The sequence below is a fragment of the Syngnathoides biaculeatus genome, chromosome 13 (genome assembly GCF_019802595.1).
Source record: "Syngnathoides biaculeatus isolate LvHL_M chromosome 13, ASM1980259v1, whole genome shotgun sequence".
Taxonomy (NCBI): domain Eukaryota; kingdom Metazoa; phylum Chordata; class Actinopteri; order Syngnathiformes; family Syngnathidae; genus Syngnathoides; species Syngnathoides biaculeatus.
The window spans coordinates 24,739,978-24,758,526 of NC_084652.1; the positions used below are offsets into that span (position 1 = coordinate 24,739,978).

The 18,549-nt window shown below is 41.4% G+C and overlaps 2 protein-coding genes across 5 annotated transcripts in view; both read right to left on the reverse strand.

The window, feature by feature from the left end:
• The window catches only part of dnajb6a (DnaJ heat shock protein family (Hsp40) member B6a), a 28,636-nt gene extending 18,544 nt beyond the window's left edge, over window positions 1-10,092 (reverse strand). Inside the window, exons 1-2 of one of the 2 annotated variants that reach the window (XM_061839695.1) lie at window positions 9,905-10,092; window positions 7,901-7,995 (exon numbers count right to left, since the gene is read on the reverse strand). In XM_061839695.1, coding sequence (XP_061695679.1) covers window positions 7,901-7,965 — 65 coding nt within the window. In that variant the 5' untranslated portion in view covers window positions 7,966-7,995; window positions 9,905-10,092. The remainder of the gene's footprint in view (window positions 1-7,900; window positions 7,996-9,904) is intronic. The other variant, XM_061839694.1, reaches the window with a different exon arrangement.
• Window positions 10,093-10,780: 688 nt separating this feature from the next.
• Window positions 10,781-18,549, reverse strand: part of exoc3 (exocyst complex component 3) — a 36,485-nt gene continuing 28,716 nt past the window's right edge. For 2 of the 3 annotated variants that reach the window (XM_061839461.1, XM_061839460.1), the window contains 7 exons: window positions 18,079-18,179; window positions 17,808-17,918; window positions 17,421-17,562; window positions 17,222-17,344; window positions 14,981-15,142; window positions 14,708-14,829; window positions 10,791-11,383 (listed from right to left, as the gene is read on the reverse strand). In XM_061839461.1, coding sequence (XP_061695445.1) covers window positions 11,188-11,383; window positions 14,708-14,829; window positions 14,981-15,142; window positions 17,222-17,344; window positions 17,421-17,562; window positions 17,808-17,918; window positions 18,079-18,179 — 957 coding nt within the window. In that variant the 3' untranslated portion in view covers window positions 10,791-11,187. Of the gene's footprint in view, window positions 11,384-14,707; window positions 14,830-14,980; window positions 15,143-17,221; window positions 17,345-17,420; window positions 17,563-17,807; window positions 17,919-18,078; window positions 18,180-18,549 lie in introns of all 3 variants that reach the window. The other variant, XM_061839462.1, reaches the window with a different exon arrangement.

Here is an 18,549-nt window from a genome sequence, read left to right on the forward strand (position 1 = left end):
GACCTACGATGTTTGATAGTTAAAAATGGTGCACAATGAACATAATTCTTTTGTAACTTTCAAGTTACACTGCTAAAGGCTGATTTCTAGGATTTACATGACAGGTGTCAAACACAAGGGGCTAGATCTAGCCTGCCACATGATTTTATCTGGCCCTCAAAGGCAAATCATGTGTCAACTTCTGTGACTTTTGTTCAAAACTGCACAAAAATTTCAAATTGTTACATCACATGATAACATTGAGCTATTGCGAGCATTTTTGTTACCAAACATCAACAATAGTTGAAAAACCTATTACCCTTGATTTCTGATTCTAACAGTAGTTCATGAATTTGATATGCAATTATGATGAGTTAATTAATCGATCAGCAAGTATGGAAAAAAAAAAACACATATGACATGAACATTTGACCATGGAACTAGTGTCACAAAAAGTGCATACACAAGTCAATTATACATGTTCTGCCATTGAATAGAAGAGCATTTATTTGTTCTGTCTTTGTATGTTGCTGCCATAACTAGATGAACATCCATCCATTGATAGATTAACGTCCATCCATCTTCTTCTGGTTATCGGAGGTCTGGTCGAGGGGTCAGGAGCTTCATCGGGGACGCCCAGACTTCCATCTCGCCAGCCAATTCATGCAGCTCTTCCGGGGGGATCACGAGGCGTTTCCAGGCCAGCTGAGAGATAGTCTCTCCAGCATGTCCTGGGTCATCACCTGGGTCTCCTTCCCGTGAGAGGTGCCCGGAACACCTCACCAGGACGGCATCCGAATCAGATGCCCACGCCAGCTCATCGGGGTCCTCTCAATGCGGAGGAGCAGCAACTCTATTTTGAGCACCTCCCTGATGACCAAGCTCTCACCCTATCGCTAAGGAAAAACAGGGACACCTTGTGGATGAAACTAATTTTGGCCACTTGTATCCGGGATCTTGTTCTTTCGGTCATGACCCATAACTGGTGACCATAGGTGAGGGTAGGAACGTGGATCAACTGGTAGATTGAGAGCTTCGCCTTTCAACTTGGGTCCTTCTTGACCCCAACGGGCTAATTCAAAGTCTGCAACGCCGCAGACAGTGCACTGATCTGTCTGCCTATCTACCGTTCCATTCTTCCCTCACTTATGAACAAGACCCCAAGATATTTTCACTCCTCAGTTTGAGTCAGAATCTCATTCCCGACATGGATGAGATAAGGAAATGCTAATTCTCATCCCAGTCGTTTCAACAATCACTGCGAACTACTCTGGTGAGTGATGAAGATCACCGTTGATGACGGCATTAGAACCGCATCATCTTCAAAAAGCAGAGATACGATACTGAGCTCAACAAATCCCTCTTTACCTCAGCTGCAACTAGAAATTTTGTCCATAAAAGTTATGAAGAGAATTGATGACAAAGCGCAGCCTCGGTGGAGTCCTGCCCTCACTGGAAACAAGTCTGACTTATTCGTGGTAATGCGGACCAACCTCTGACACTGGTTGTACAGATACCGAACAGCCCGTATCAAAGGATTTGCTACCTTATTTTCCCCAAAGCACCCTCCACAGGACTCCCAGAGGGACAGGGTCGACCGCCTTCTCCAAGTCCACAAAACATGTAGACTGGTTTGGAGAACTCCCACAGACCTTCTAGGACCCTGCCGAGGGTGTAGAAATGCTCCACTGTTCCACAACTAGGACGAAAAAAACATTGCTGCTCCTGAAACTGAGAATCAACTTCCCGACAGACGGTCTTTGCCAGCACCCCTGAATAAACCTTACTGGGGAGACTGAGAAGTGTGATCCACCTGTAGTAGGAAGACACCATTCTGTCCACCTTCTGAAAAAGAGGGAATCACCACCCCAGTCTGCCAATGCAGAGGCACTGCCCTTAATGTCCACACAATGTTGCCGAAGTCTGTCACACAGAACAGCCACACAACATCCAGAGCCTTTAGGAACTCCCCCACCCACAGGGCCTTGCCACCAAGGAGCATTTTAACCACCTCGGTGATCTCAACCCCAGAGACTGGAGAGCCCACCTCAGAGAACCCAGACCCTGCTCCCTCATGGGAAGGCGTCTCGGTGGAATTGAAGACATCTTAGAAGTATTCTCCTTGCCAATTCACAAGGTCCAAGTCGATGTCAGGGGTTAGGGTTAGGCACCCCAGCCACACTATACACAGTGTTGACTCTGCACTCCTTTCTCCTCCTGAGACAGGGTTATGGATGGTGGACCAGAATTTCCTTGAAGCCATCTGGAAGTCTTTATACATGGCCTCACCGAACTCAACCCATGCTCGAGTTTTTCCTTCAGTAATCACCAAAGCAGCATTCTGCTTGGCCAACCGGTACCCATTAGCTAAATCGGGAGTGCTATAGACCAAAAAGGCCTGATACGACTCCTTTTTCAGCTTGACAGCATCCCTCACTGATGGTTTCCTCCAACATATTCAGAAGTGGGTTTGAAACTCTTTCTGTCCAAGGATTCTGCCAACCGTTCCAAGCAGACCCTCACAATACTTTTGGGCCTGCCATGTCAGACCAGCATCTTCGCCCACCATTGGAGCCAACTCACCACCAGGTGGTGATTAGTAGACAGCTTTGCCCATCTCATCACCAGAGTCTCCAAGACATGCAGGCGCAAGTCCGATGACACGACCACAAATTTGATCATCAAACTGCAACCTTGGGTTCCCTGGTGCCAAGTTCACATGTGCATACCCTTATGCTTGAACATGGTGCTTGTTACAACAAACTCCGACTGCAACGAACAATCAAAACAGCTGAACGGATTACCAGCATGACTATACCCACTATTGATGACTTACATGCAATGCAAATTAGGTCCAAAGCAGACACGATCCTTTGGGATCCTCCACATTCTGGCCACTCGCACTTCTACCTCCTTCCGTCAGGAAAGCGCTACATATCAACACAAGTCAAAACTAGCAGGCATTCGAACATTTTTTTTTGCCCCCTCTGGCAATTAAGTCATAAATTCTTGATCAGCAAATTTACTATTTTCTGCCTTGTGCTATTGTTGGGATACTCACTCGCATCCTGCTGGTCCAATCAATATTAGTATTCGTAATATAATTTGTAGAGTATCGCACGATTCGTCACTATAAACTGCTCCCTTTGCACAGTTGTCATTGCACTATAACAGGAACCGAGAACTGGTAAAGGGACTCTATACAAGCTTTACACAATGTGGGACGTCAACACACTTATCTCTTACCTGTTCTAAATGATGATTTTACATCTTGCACGACTCTTATAAGGAAAAGTTCCTATAAATAGAAACGTCTCTTGTTCTTTGTTGATGTTGCTTTGTTGTTCTTGTCCTGTATGTTGTACCAGGGCGGCTCAGACACCCGGAGAAAAATTCCTTGTGTGTTTTTACACACGTGGCCAATAAAGCTGATTGTGATTATGGTCAATCAGTGATAAGCAGAGAAGTCCAATAACAGAGCACTGTTCGGGTTCTAAACTGGGGGACTGTTCCTCCCAATCACGCCCTTCCAGGTCTCACTGTCATTGCCCATGTTTGCATTGAAGTCCCCAGGCATAACGATGAAATCCCCAGCAGGAGTGCTCTCTTGCACCTCCTCTAAGGATCTCAAAAAGGGTGGGTACTCTGATCTACTGTTTGGTGCATTGGCACAAACCACAGTTAGGACCCATCTTCCCGCCCAAAGCCAGAGGGAGGCTACCATCTCGTTCACCGGGGTGAATCCCAATGTACAGGCACTGAGCCAGGCGGCAATAATTATACCCACAGCAGCTCGGAGCTTCTCACTTTGGGCAACTCCAGAGTGGAACAAAGTCCAACCGCTGTAAAGAGGACTGGTACCGGAGCGCAAGCAGCGTGTGTGGAAACAAGTCCAACTATATCGAGTCAGATCTACTTGACCTCACACAACAGCTTGGGCGCCTTACCTGCCAGAGAGGTGAGGTTGCATGTCCCTAGGCCCATCTTCTGTAAGTGGGGATCAAATTATCAAGGTCCCTGCCTTTGGCCAATGGCCGGAGCGCTCACTGCACCCGACCCCATGCCTACTCCCACAGGTTGTGAACACATGGGAAGGAAGACCCACATTACCCTATTGTGCTGTCCCCCGTGGATGCAGGCCCAGCCACCAGGTGTTTGCCTTCCAGCCCCAACTCCGGGCCTGGCTCCAGAGGGGGGCCCTGGTGACATGCCTCTGGGGAAGGGAAAATTTAATCCATTTACGTCTTTCATCATAGGAGTCTCACAGCTGTGCTTTGTATGGTTCCTCACGTCGGACTGTTTGTCATGGGTAACCCTAGCAGGGACATGAACCCCCCAAAATTTAGCTACAAGGATCATTGGGACACATAAACCCCTCCACCATGTTAATGTGACTGCTTCCAGGAGGGGAGATAGATGAACAAAGATACAATATTTGTTGAAAATAAATATTTTGACAAATTAAGTGAAAATTAATAATTTCCACGGCACTTTAGAAAAGCTCTCATGGCACATTAATGTTCCACAGCACACAGTATGGATAAAAGTTAATTGTGCAAGGGTCACAATTCTGCATGTTGTTGCCAGTCTAAATTGAGGATTACTGTTTTCCATGACATGCTATTGGGTGGAATGACACCAAAAACACATTCTATTGCACGCACACACACACACACACACACACACACACACCACACACACACACACACACACACACACACACACACACACACACACACACACACCACACACACACACACACACACACACACACAACACACCACACACACACACACACACACCACACACACACACCACACACACACACACACACACACACACACACACAATCAGTATGATGAATTAGGGTAGCACGGTGGCACAGCTGTAATGCGTTGGCTGCACAGTTCTGAGGACCCCGGTTCAATCCCGCCCCGCCTGTGTGGAGTTTGCATGTTCTTCCCGTGCCTGAGTGGGTTTTCTCCGTGCACGCCGGTTTCCACCCACATTCCAAAAACATGCAACACAAAGCTGGGATAGGTTCCAGCAGTCCCGCGACCCTTGTGGGGATAACCAGCTAAGAAAATAGATGGGTGGGTAAATAATTTTTAAATTGTCACTGCTCTTTTCAGGTCATGTATTCTAATCACTCAGGTCAAACCAGCATTGCAACAGGACAGACAAGATGGGTGCTAACCTACTGCAATTGCATTTACATTTTACATAATTTTTTTTCTTGTAATACATAATAAAATCCACTGTTCGTATTGTTGCCATGGGAATTAGTGTATTCGTTCACATTTGAGTTGATGAAAAAAATCCAATGATCATAAAAAACAGGATATGTATCAAAATACAATATTTTATTGCAGTGCTGAGACAGTGCAATCATCAATGAGCAAATTTGTAGTCTGAGTTTAAGTGTTTTATCAGATCTGTCTGTTCCACGTCAACACGTTTTTTTAAATAACTATTGGCCATCTTGTATTTACAGTACTACGTCAAAAGTAAAAAAACTCAATATAATATAGCTTTCACCCTACTGTGCACGATGGCGATGTGGAGTAAATGTCTTTTGAGGAGCTGATCAAGCACATCGTTGATCAAATCGGTGAATTATGAGCAAGCTAATTAGAACAAGATGCCCAATGTATGTCGATACCAATGAGGCCGATAGGATCATTGCAAAGTCTTTTTAGTTGGAGTGCAGCACATAATACTAAAACAATTTGTTTATATTTTTCATCTTCAACACTTTTCTGAAAATGGTAGCATTACACTCAATGTCTCATCTGTACCACTTACAGTGAATATGGAAAGTATTCAGATCGCCTTACATTTTTAAATTTGTTGTATTGCAGCCGTTTGCTAAAATCATTTAACTACGTCCCACCCAATTAATGTACACAGAACCCCATGTTGATAGGAAAACAAATGTAACTGTAGACATTTTTGCACATTTATTACATTTATTTATTAAAACAGCCATAAGTATTCATTCCATTTGCTCAGTATTTAGTAGAAACGCACTTTTGAGCTAATGCAGCCATGAGACCTTTGGGTAATGATGCAAAACCTCTGGCAAATCCTCTGTAGTTCTCTCTGGTTGGATGGTGAACATTAGTTTTCAGGTCTCTCCCAGAGACGCTCATTTCGGTTTATTTCAGGGCTCCTGCTAGACCATTCCAGAACAGTCACTGTAGTGTTCTAAAGCCACTCGCTTCCTTTACCTGTGTTCTTGGGATTATTGTCTTGTTGGAAGGTGAACCTTTGGCCCATTCTGAAGTCCTGAAGACTCTGGAGGTTTTCATCCCGGATACTTCCACTATGTCCTTTACTTGGCTGTTTTCATCTTTCTTTCAATTGCAACTAGTCGTCCTGTCCCTGGAGCTGAAAAAAAACCCCATAGCATGATAGTGCCAACACGATGCTTCACTGTTGGGATTGCATTGCACGGGTGATGAGGAGTGCCCGGTTTTCTCCAAACATGTCCCTCTAATAATTGACTTGCTAGAACTTTCTCAAATCTCCCGACAACATCTTTGGAGCTGGCCCACAGTGATTTTTGGGTTTTTCTTGACTTCTCTCACCACAGCTCTTCTCAGATTGCTTAGTTTGGCCAGACGGCCAGCTCTAAGAAAGATTCTGGTCATCCCAAACGTCTTCCACTTCAGGATTATGGAAGCCACTGTGTTCATAGTAAGCTTAAGATCAGCAAAATATTGTTTGTAACCATTACAATTCTCATTTACTCTATCATGCAATGTGACCTCTGAGGTCTTACGTAGACAGGTGTGTGCCTTTCCTAACCATGTCCAGTCAGTATAATAAATCACAAGTAGACTCGAATGAAGGTGTACAACACAGTTTCAAACTCAAGGCAGATCTGGCTCGCTCCATCATTTTAAGAAGCCTGCGAACGCAAATCATCTGTTGATTCAATGTTTCTTGCCAAAATAGAAAATACTAAAAAAGCAAATAGTACTCATTTTTAATAACATTGAAACATTCCTAGCATGTTTTGTTCCCAAGCCTCTTTTCAAAAATACACTGAATAATAGTTGAACAAGTAATTTGTAATGGATTGTGATTTCAAAATATAGTGGTGCCTCAACTTACAAAATTCATCCATGCCAGAAGTCGTTTAGTAACGTGAAAATTTCTTAAGTAGAAACGCTTTTTACATGTAAATAGCCAAACGGTTCCAAGGCCCCGGATCCCACCCCCAAAATAAGCATTCAAAACGTACATAATTGGTACATACATACGCCGCAGCTGTGTAAAAGCCGCAAGTGACCACATTGAAATACATGGTATTTACAACGACAGTACAGAGTTTAACGCTAGTGCCGCCACTCAATGCTAACGCCGCCAAGATAAGACTAGCGCCGCGCTAATGCTAACACCGTGCTAACAGGTCCGGTTAAAAAAAATAACATACCAGTAAAATCACCGAGACACGGCGGTAACATGCTAGCGCAATGCTAACAGGGCCGGATCAAAAAAAGTCACTTCCTCGGCACATATATTCCACGGGTCTCACTCTTACCTTTTCCGCTTGAGTGCCCCCTTGAAATTCACAAATTAGCCACATCACCGCAGAAACCGAAGGGTTGAAAGCATGTGAAAAAAGTCATGGTTTATAGGCCGGAAATTATGGTATGTCGTTATGAGGGCTCAACAGGCCATATGCAACCATCAAAAGAGCCAGATATGGCTCATGAGCCATAGATTCCAAAACCATGCTGTACACGATGGCAACTTGGAGTAATTGTCTTTTGAGTAGAGCCGATCGGCTCGGTGAATTAAGATATTAAAGTCAATCAGCATGAAATGCTAATTATCAGATGATACCAATCAAGCCAATCAGATCGATGAAAAGTCTACTAGAAATCGGAACTTTGAAAACTCATCAACTGACGATTTCTTTATGTCGTCTGCAGATGCATCTCTCCGTACTCCTAGAATCTGGTAGTAGTCCACCATAGTGAGTGGTCGAAGAGGACGTCAATAGGCCTGAGGAACCAAAAAGGGAAAATGAAATTACATGTCGGGGTGGGGGATCATAACCATCATCCATTTTCCAAGCCCAAAACCAAGTTTTAAGTTAAGCAGTCTCACATTGCAAATTGGGAGTCAAAATTTGCACTTTGTGCCTCATAAAACACACTGAAAAGCAAAACTGAGAATCACAGCATGTTCGCTGTGCTTGATGGGGGTGACATTGTTGTCACTGAAAAGGTGTTAGTGAGGCAAAGCTTGGTCGCTGGCAAGGTAAGGGCTAACCTGAAGAAAAACGCAAGCTCAAAAGAAAATGGTGAAAATGTGCTAGCATTTCATAGGAAAATGAAAAGTAAGGTGAGTACCCGAGACATGTACGGTTGTAACATGAATCTCTCCATCAAATAAGCTGTGTATGCTTGCATATGAAGTGTTCAGGCATCAATACAGTGTGGCTGCTCCCACCACTCATGTTTACATAGCTGGTGAGTGCACGAAGTGCATTCAGGTTCACTGAGTAATGGGAGTGAATAACTTAATTTGTAATACAGTAAAAAGTTGTTAAAGGATTACTTGGAAAATTATTTGTATCAAAATGTTTTAATAAAACGCAATGTGTCAGTCACGTGATCTATTGCGGGCGTTCTCAGGTGCATGAGTATAAAATGGCCTTAAGAGTTGACTTCACTGAAGCTCTGTGCAGTGTAAGCTGAGGCTTGGACGCATCACTACACATAATGAAACACTCCTTGGCACAATAGAATCTTATTCAAAGTGTTGCACTGATGCTACTTACTGGTCATTCATTACAACAAAGTTAAGACACTTTTGTTCACTGCTGCCGGCGTCGAGCATAAACACGTATTTGTTCACGCTCTTTGTTGGTTTTCATCACTTCTACATCGGGGTGGGCGGACTGTAGGCATTGAAACTGGGAACCAAAATGTTTAAAATTTAAATGATTCCAGAAGAACTGGAACATTAAACTAATTTCCAATCGGTTGTCGATGCCCAACCCTAAAACCAACATGTCAGTAACATATTGAGAAAAGAAAAAGTAACTATGAACTAGTTCATTTGGAATGGTGAATTTGGATTTTAAAAAAAAATCTATTAACTATTTTTTTTAACTAGAAAAAGAATTCTCCAAACACTGACATTACTTATGTTTAGGGTCCTTAAAACTTGCTCAGCATAGTCAATGTGACATATGGTCAACACACTAACATCTGATCTTTAAGTGCCTCCACTTTTGAGACATGTAGATGAAAAACATGGCTCTTGTCATCAGAAAGGCAAAACAGGTAAAATGGGTCATATACCCAAACAGAAGAGGGTTTAAGAGCATACTCTAGTACTAAAACAATCAATAGCTTTATTTAATGTTGTTTTAATTGTTTGATGAAAACACTGCTTCGTGGCCTTGCGTGGTAAACCTTCATAACCTTATTCCGCAAAATTAGAAAAATGCTCCCCAAATGAAGAACAAAAAAAAAAAAAAAACGAGACTTGCTAACCATCGCTGGGCACGTACACAACATTTCAATTGTAGTCTGAGTTCTCAACTGCACTGATGCCAGGTGAAAACATATACTACTGTTATATTGGATTATAAAGTGACCTTTGCTTTGTGCGACCACTTCAACCTGGCAAAAATAAACCAGCAGACGCAGGTCTCCCGTTTCATTCCACTTGCAAAATGATTACATTTGTATTTCGTTTTATACGTACGTGTATACACACACACACACACACACACACACACACACATATATATATATATATATATATATATAAATTTATTAGCAACGTGGTCGTGAGCTGGTTGGCCTCTAAGGCGATTTGATGGATGGTCCTATGACTATGTAGCTTCACGCTGTAAGGTTGTAAACATATTTTAAACGCGCCGTTCATCTCTTCTTACCTAAAACAGATTCGATGATTGATGTCAGACGACACGTAGAAGTGATACACAATTTCCAGTAAGGCGTTCTCTAAAGCTAAACAGGCTTATTCTGGCCACAGTGTGCAGTTTTTTGGATTAGTCGCATCGTTTAGCCGCTACTACTTCTTCTTCTTCTCCTACTGGTCCTCCTCCTGAATTTGCTTTCGGCTGCTTTTTCCCAACTGATACAGACACCGCGCCACTAACTGGACACAACGGGTATTGCAGGGACAAAGGGAAAACTACAGCACAGGTACAGTATCTTGAAATGTAACGAGTATTCATTGTACTGCATTGCAATTCCAAAAGTTAACCTCCTTAATTATACAGACGCATTCAACTCACAACACTTTTCACAAAGGCTACTCCAACCTCATTTCCACATTAAAATTGTTAACTGAAAACTAAAATATTCTAAATAAAATTGTAAATTTGGCATAATTTATATTATGAAAGCTTAAATTGCATGACAGAAATACATGGTTTTGTAATTACTGTATGGACATGCTGTATTTCATACTGTTCCCTTCAGAATATACACATTCTGCAGCTTCTTCCACAAATTTAAAACTTGTGCATCATGTGAATGTTCAATAAACGCACTATGCAACATCAAAAATACATAAATACATCAACCATCCACTGTTAATCCTGCTTGTTGCAAAAGTATCCCAGTTTACTTGGAGAGAGGCAAGGTACACACCTGACTAAATTGTCACCACCCATTTGTAGTAAATTACTTTTATTTGAGGAATGAAAATGCTAGTTCAGCAATGTAATTTATGTGGGAGTCAACTACATACGAACAAATTATTATATGAAGGAAAAAATATATAATTTGTATTATTACTTGAAGCTAATGATTTAGAAATACTTTGGGACTACACATTTTTGCTGAGAACACAGTATACACCATATAACAATTTTTTAACAATTTTTTTTTTTTCAGCATCCAAAACGTCTGACAAAACCAGACAATTTTTTTCAGTATTGCCTGATGAAAAATAGAATTATCATATTGCGTTGAAAACTGAAAGAAAAGAAAAATGTTGGGAATATTCCAATCAATGATTTTTATTGTTTTCATTTACAGACTTCAGTTTTACAACGACTGTAGACGTTTATAATTTTTTAAAGCACAAATGGGACAAGCATCGATATTAAAGAGTAAATAAACAGAACGGTGCAATGAACAAAAAAACGAATATTGTGAAGAGAAAATCATGTTATCTTTTATGGAGGCAGAAATGATACGACTGGCTTTATTTAAGCAGCTTTGCAGTTGCCATGGAGGTCATCGTAGTCATGGTGATAGTAGGCACAGAGATGTCTTTGAAGATGGGCTGTGTGACACCACCATAAGATACTTTGTTCTCGCTGAGTGTTCCGATAATCATCTGGCGCATTTCCCTGCTGGCATCACCACGCACCGTTAGCAACGCCTGGATATGCTCCTCTCTACAGGAATTATACATAATTAACAGAATTCTGTACTTGCACAACATGATTTATTATATAAATATCACAAATTTTTGAACTGACTGGTGTTCAAAAGGAACAGATGTAGAACAAAATTTAAGGAAACAGGAAAAACACAAAAACAGAGACTAAATCAAGACAGTGACAAAGTCATTGTGACTGACCACAAATTTTGGAAAACTGAGTTTGGAAATGGTTACAAAGCCATTTCCAAGACTTTGGGGCTACAGTGAACAACTGTCAATCATCTACAAATGGAGAAATCTGGGAACAGTGGCAAACCTTCCTAGCAGTGGATGACCAATTAAAATAACCACTCATCCAAGAGGTCAAAAAAGAACCTTTAACAACATCTAAAGACCTGCAGGGCTTGCTGTGCTCAGTTAAGGTCAAGTGTTCATGACTCTACCAAGAGAGATACTGGCCAAAAATGGCATCCCTGGGAGAGGTCCCAGGCGAAAACCCCTGCTGTCAGCAAAGAATACAAATGGTCATCTCACATTTCCAAAAAACATTTTTGATGATCCTCAAAACGTTTGAGGAAACATGTGGACTGATGAGTCAAAAATTGAACTTTTTAGATGTGCAGACAGTTACAACTGGTGTAAAAATGGCACAGCATTATGCCAAGAGTGAAGCATGATGGTGGCACTGTGATGCTCTCTGCTTTCTGTGATTGATAGAACAATGAATTCTATTGTGTACAAGAAAATCCTGAAGGAGAACGTCCGTACATCAGTTCGTGCCCTCAAATTGTAGCCCTCTTGGATAATCCACCAGGACAACGATTCGAAACACATCAGGAAGACCACCTCTAAATGGCTAACCGCCCACCACCAAAATAAGGTTTTGGAGTGCCCAAGTCAAAGTCCAGATTTAAATCCATTTGAGATGCTGTGATGTGTCCTTAAATGGCCAGTTCATGCTAGAAAACCCTCCAATGTGGTGCAATTGAAACAATTCTGCAAAGAATAGTGGGCCAAAATTCCTCCAAATTCCATGATGTGAAAGACTGATCACCAATTATAGCAAATGCTTGATTTCAGTTACTACTGTCAAAGGTGGCACAACCCATTATTAAGTTCAGGTTCATTTTTATTATTAGGTTCATTTTATGTGTTTTTTTTAAATACAGAATTAGCTTTTTGTGTACTGTATTGTCTGTGCTTTCATCCTGGCCAGATCAGGCTGTACCAAGGTGGAATTTGAAAATTACATCCTGCACTTTGTACTCTGGCTTCAGACCACAACTTTCCCACTCGAAAAGAGAAAATCTCATCCAGTTTCACCACTTTTTCTTTGATTATTAACATACTCCGACGGTCATTGCATCTTAAAACAACAGCATTTCTTCTTTAACTTTCTCCATTAATATCGAAAGTAAACATTAGCAGCACGTCTAGATCGTCTTTGCTCTACGTTACCCAGACAGTGTTGCGAACTAAAGCAGCGGTGGTGGATGCTGTCATTATAAAACACATTGACGGGCTGCGTAAGTACTGTAACATTTGTAATTATGAGTGTAGGCCTTTAAGAGCGGAGATGGGGGGCGGGTGTAAAGTAAACTAGGAAAAAGAAAGTGTGGCGGATCAGCAGTGTTGTTAGAGAAAGTTCCGTGTGCTTCCTAAAAGAAACCAGTGAGTTATTTTCATTTTTACAGTACGTATGTGAATTATGCCATTGGATGTTACAACCAGTCATCTCTCACTCATTGAATCACATTGCAAAATGCCACACTGTATGTTATACTTTCAATTTGCATTGGATTTTTTTTTTTGCACGCAATGCAGAATATCTGCAAAGAGACTGCATCAGCGGTGCACAATTGTGCACGCGCACAGTTTAGAGGGAACATTGGCCGACTTTTTTTTTTTTTTTGGTATGCCATCCCTTGATCAACCAAGACTACCTCGCGATCGATCAACGCATTGAGTACCACCTCTGTTCTACCGCTTCTCCAGGTTGGGTCGCACAGGAATAGCTTCAGCAGGCATACCCAGACTTCCCTTTCCACAACCACTTCCTCCAGCTCTTCCGGAGGGATCCAGAGGTGTTCCCAGGCCAGCCGAGAGACATAGTCTCTCCAGCGTGTCCTGCGTTGTCCCCAGGGTCTCTTTCCGGTGGGCCATGCCCGGAACACCTCACCAGGGAGGCGTCCAGGAGGCATCCGAATCAGAAGCCCCAGCCAGTTCATCTGGCTCCTCTCAATGCGGAGGGGGAGCAGCTCGACACTGAGCCCTCCCGGATGACCGCATTTCTCATCCTAGCTCTAACGGAGAGGTAGGACACCCTGTGGAGGAAACTCATTTCGGCTGCTTGTATCCAGGATCGTGTTCTTTCAGTCACTACCCACAGCTCGTGCCCATAGTTGAGGGTAGGAACGTAGATCGACTGGTAAATTGAGAGCTTCAACTTTCGACTGAGCTCCCTCTTCACCACAACGGACCGATACAAAGTCCCCATCACTGCAGACGCTGCACGAATCCATCTGTCGATCTCCCACTCCATTCTTCCCTCACTCATGAACAAGACCCCAAGACACTTGAACTCCTCCACTTAGGGCTGGATCTCATCCCCGACCCGGAGAGGGCACACCACCCTTTTCCGACTGAGGACCATGGTCTCAGATTTGGAGGTGCTGATTCTCATCCCAGCCGCTTCACACTCGGCTGCGAACCACTCCAGTGAATGTTGGAGATCACAGCTTGATGAAGCCAACAGAACCACATCATCAGCAAAGAGCAAAGATGCGATGCTAAGGCCACCACACCGGAAACCCCCTACACGTCGGCAGTGCCTCGAGATTCTGTCCATAAAAGTTATGAACAAAATCGTTTACAAAGGGCAGCCTTGGCAGAGTCAAAGCTCAGGCGATGCAATTTAGAAGACATTTTTAGCCTTGGAAAATTGGAAAGCAGTAGGCAAGGGCGAGTTCTAATCTCATCTAAATCTAATCGTGTCTGACTTCATACATCCCTATAAAGTAGTAATTATTGTCAGGGAAATATGCAAAAGTGATAAATCTCTACTGAGACTAACATACTTGATGTGTATAGTGAGGAGCCACATTTAACATGGGTTGTTATTGGAAGTAACGGACAGTGTTTGCCGGATGTGAATGTAGAAGTGCTTGTACAAGACTTGGGATAAAATGCAGGGTTATACCCTGAACTGGTTGCCAACCAATCACAAGATACACATAGACAAACAACCATTCACACGCACATTCATACCAAAGGACAATTTAAAGTCTTCCATTAATTGGACATGCTATTGTTGGAATGTGGGAAACATTATGTGTACCTGATGTCAGGGTATTTGGAAACCAGGGTAGTGACTTCCAGGAAGAGCAGTGTCGGGTCAGTCAACTTGAAGACTTCAGCAACAGCAACAATGGCTCCACAAAGACGATCAGTATCTTCTCCCTACAACACAATCTTCATCCATGAATATCCACCTTTACACCCCACAGCAAAGCTTTAAACTTATCAGTGATATTAATAAATATTTTTGTTATACAAGTGCATCACATTCCACAGCGAAGCAATTCTGAGGCATGGTTACATGAGTACTCACGCTAGCAAGTTTTCTGAAGAGGAACTTGAACTGATCAGCTTCTTTGATCATTCTCTCAGCTCCCTCCCTCCTCTCATCAGCATTTCTAAAGGTGATCCTCTTTTGAATCACTGCCTTGATGTAGTCCACCACAACCCTACGCAGAGCTTCACTCGTCATTTCCTGCACAAATGGCACAAGATTATTAATGATAAGAAAAGTTTTTAACACTCATTGACAGTGGAACCAAGTATAGCCAATGCCCTAAATCAGGGGTGTTGGGACTGGCTCTTTCATCCTTTGGATGTGCTGCATTGTTTTTCCAAAATAAATTATTTAAACTTAGTTTTATTTTAGCTCACACATATTAGAAATTTGACTCTAAATTTTTAGAATATGATAATCTTGTCACAAGGAAAACAAAATATTTTTGTCTCTCAAAATAAACAGAATTGCCAATGTGCAACACTTAACGCTAAGATTTGAAGTATTCAACTACGGGTTGGTGTTTTTTTCACTTTTTGGTGGGAGATGGTCCAAATGGCTCTTTGAATTATTAATGTTGTACAATTTTGGAGTCAACCAAAATGTTCTGGAAAAATAGGCCTAAAAAAACACCCTAGAACATGAGATCGAATCATCATCAAGAGTGATTGATTAACTTCACGTCCATTTAATGTTTTATTCTTTTTTTTTGTCTGCTTCTTGTCTGTTTGATATCATGATGCCAAGATATCAGCGATGGCAAAGATGAGAGATACCATAAAAAACATGAAAGTGTGTATGCTACACACTTCTCTGTCCTGGATAAATAGTGTGACATGCAATATTCTGAGACAAAATGTACATGGAAAGACATACTATGTACTACAGGGACCCAAATGTGTTCATTAAAACAAATACAACATTAAGTCCTACAGTTGAGGCCAGAGCATGTGAAGGAGTTTTGGAGAATCTGGATTTTAATTCAGTGACAACATATTGCCAGTGAGTACATGACAGGAATGTGTTTGCATCTTATGATTATTATTATTTTAAATAAATGTATTCTATTAACCACATCACGCCATATTACCCCATGTTTTTAAGATAGAAAAAGGCCCTCAGTTGTGTCAGGACCATTGATTTAAAACATCCATCTATTAATTTTCAATATAAGGGATGTCCGACACTTTTTTTTTTTTAACCAATACCAGTAGAAGTATTCCCTCTTGAGCGCTCACTGATTAAGAGTACCAATACCACAAGTATTTTTCATACATAAAATTTCGTATCAACACAATCCAGGTAATTGTGAACAAATACCTACTTCATATATCCTTAAGTATCGGCAGCTGTTCTTGTCAACCTTCACGAGTATCTGATACCTTCACATAGAGGGCCCAATACTTGGTATCAGTACTACCTCATCCCTACTAGTTATCCTCATTAGGGTCACATTTTAGCTGGAGTCTATCCAACCTAACTTTGGGGGAGAGGTGGGTCAGTCACAGAGCACATATACACAATCATTCACACATTTATAACAAAGGACAATTTAGAGCAGTGGTTATTTGTGGACAAAGAAAAAAAAACATCAGTTGCACCCCAAATCACTGCAGTCAAAGAACAAAACCAACACGAGTTTCACAAAAAACAAAAACATGATTAAATTAAATGAAAATTTACTCGAAGAGTTATTTTGCTGTTTGCTGCAGTGCTCCTCTTCTTTAATTTTCACAACAAAATATGCTCCTTTTCTTTCTTACAACTCAAAGCGCAGCAACACAGCAGTAAAACGTCCATCTTGAAACAAAGTTGCATTATGAACACCATGTATGCACTGTGAAAAGTTTTTTGAAGACATGCACGGAGGTGCACACCTCATGTGTCTTGTGCCTGTGTCCAACCGCTGTAACTGCCTTATCAAACCCATGAGGTCTGATCGAAAACAGCTGTGGAACTACTGATTTAGAGTCTTTGATTAGCATCTATTTAGAATGTGGGAGGAAGCTGGAGTAGCCACGCAAAACCCATAAACATACAGGAAGAAAACACAAATGCTAGAAAAGAAAGCCAATGCCCAGATTTGAACCCCCAGCCTCAGAAGTGTGAGCCAGATATGTGAACAACATGTCCACCATGTGACCACTTATATTTTAGATGGCCAATATTGCCAACACTTTGCAACGGTTTAAGGAGAATCATTTGGCTTTTGCCAAATTCACTAAACTAAAATTAGAAAAAACAAAAAATATCTGAAAAAAAAAATCTGTTTCCTACCTGATTGAAGGGTTTCTTGATCTTGTTAAAGTCATTGAAGTAGTCCTCCACAGTCACACAAATTGTGTCCACAGCATGAGAGCCTGTCAGCCATTTTCTGGTTAGAAGCTCATTGAGGTGATGCTGGAAATGACAGTTTAATGTGGAAATCTGAATTTATTTTCTGACTTCCATCACATAAAATATGTCACCTTCCTACCTCAAGGTCTAAGAAGACTTCATCTAAGAGGAACTGACATCCCTCCTTTGCCACCTCATTGAGGGTCCGCTCTATGGTGGTATCACTGTCAATGAGCTCAGAGGATTGAGAGTACTTTCTTTTTAGACTGTTGATGGACTCTCTAAACAACACATTGCGCATGTACTCAGCATTACTAACTGACAAAAAAGGTGAATCGAGAAATTAGTCAAAAGAAAATACTTTGAAAAGGGCAGGGCATTACATTTCTGGCCACAAAATAATGAGGGTGTTGCCACTTAAGCGTAGATTGCTAAAGCAGCAAATATCTATTGTTGATCCAAATACCACCAATAAGGAACACCAAAAATATTAAAAGGTAAAAGTTAGCTTGTGACAAACACTTACTTGAACGTTTGGCAGTTGTTTATGATAGCGATCATGTATTGCACGTAACACTGAGGCAGCTGTCGATCTCTCAGGTGTTCTTCTTTGTAGGCCACGGCCTCTTCTCTGTATCTACAAATACATATTTATTTTAGCCATGAAAAAATGGTTAAAGATGAACACTTTCTTCTCTTGAACATCTTGAGTATACATAACTCAAAATAATTCTTATTTATGGGACAACAATCCCTGAGGCAGACAATGGATGTATGTAGTACAATACTAAAAATACCTAATGAGAAATGAGTTCATCTGTTTCAGGCAGAGTTTGAGGACCTGCTCTTTGAATTCCCCATCGATCTGTGCAGCCACTTGCAGGTTCTGTTCAAACATCTGATGAAGCATAGTATATGCAACAGATTTTAGCATTCAGCAACAGACATTTTATGTACAATATATCAGTTTAGTAAATTTTACATTATTAAAGTGACTGTGGGTGATAATGGTCCATATTTCACGAAGAAGACAATTTTATTTATTTTTGCTCAAGAAAATGAAACTACCAGTGACCTCCAATAAAAACAATCAATTTTGAAGCAATTACACAATAAATACTGTGGTTGTCTTTGGAACACCCCTTTTTTTGTTGCTAAAATTAACAATATCACGTCAGTGGCAGAAGTGGAGACCATTTCATTGCATAGTAGAAAAAGGAATGTACTTATACCATCAGGTGGCTGTATAAAATCACATTTTATATATT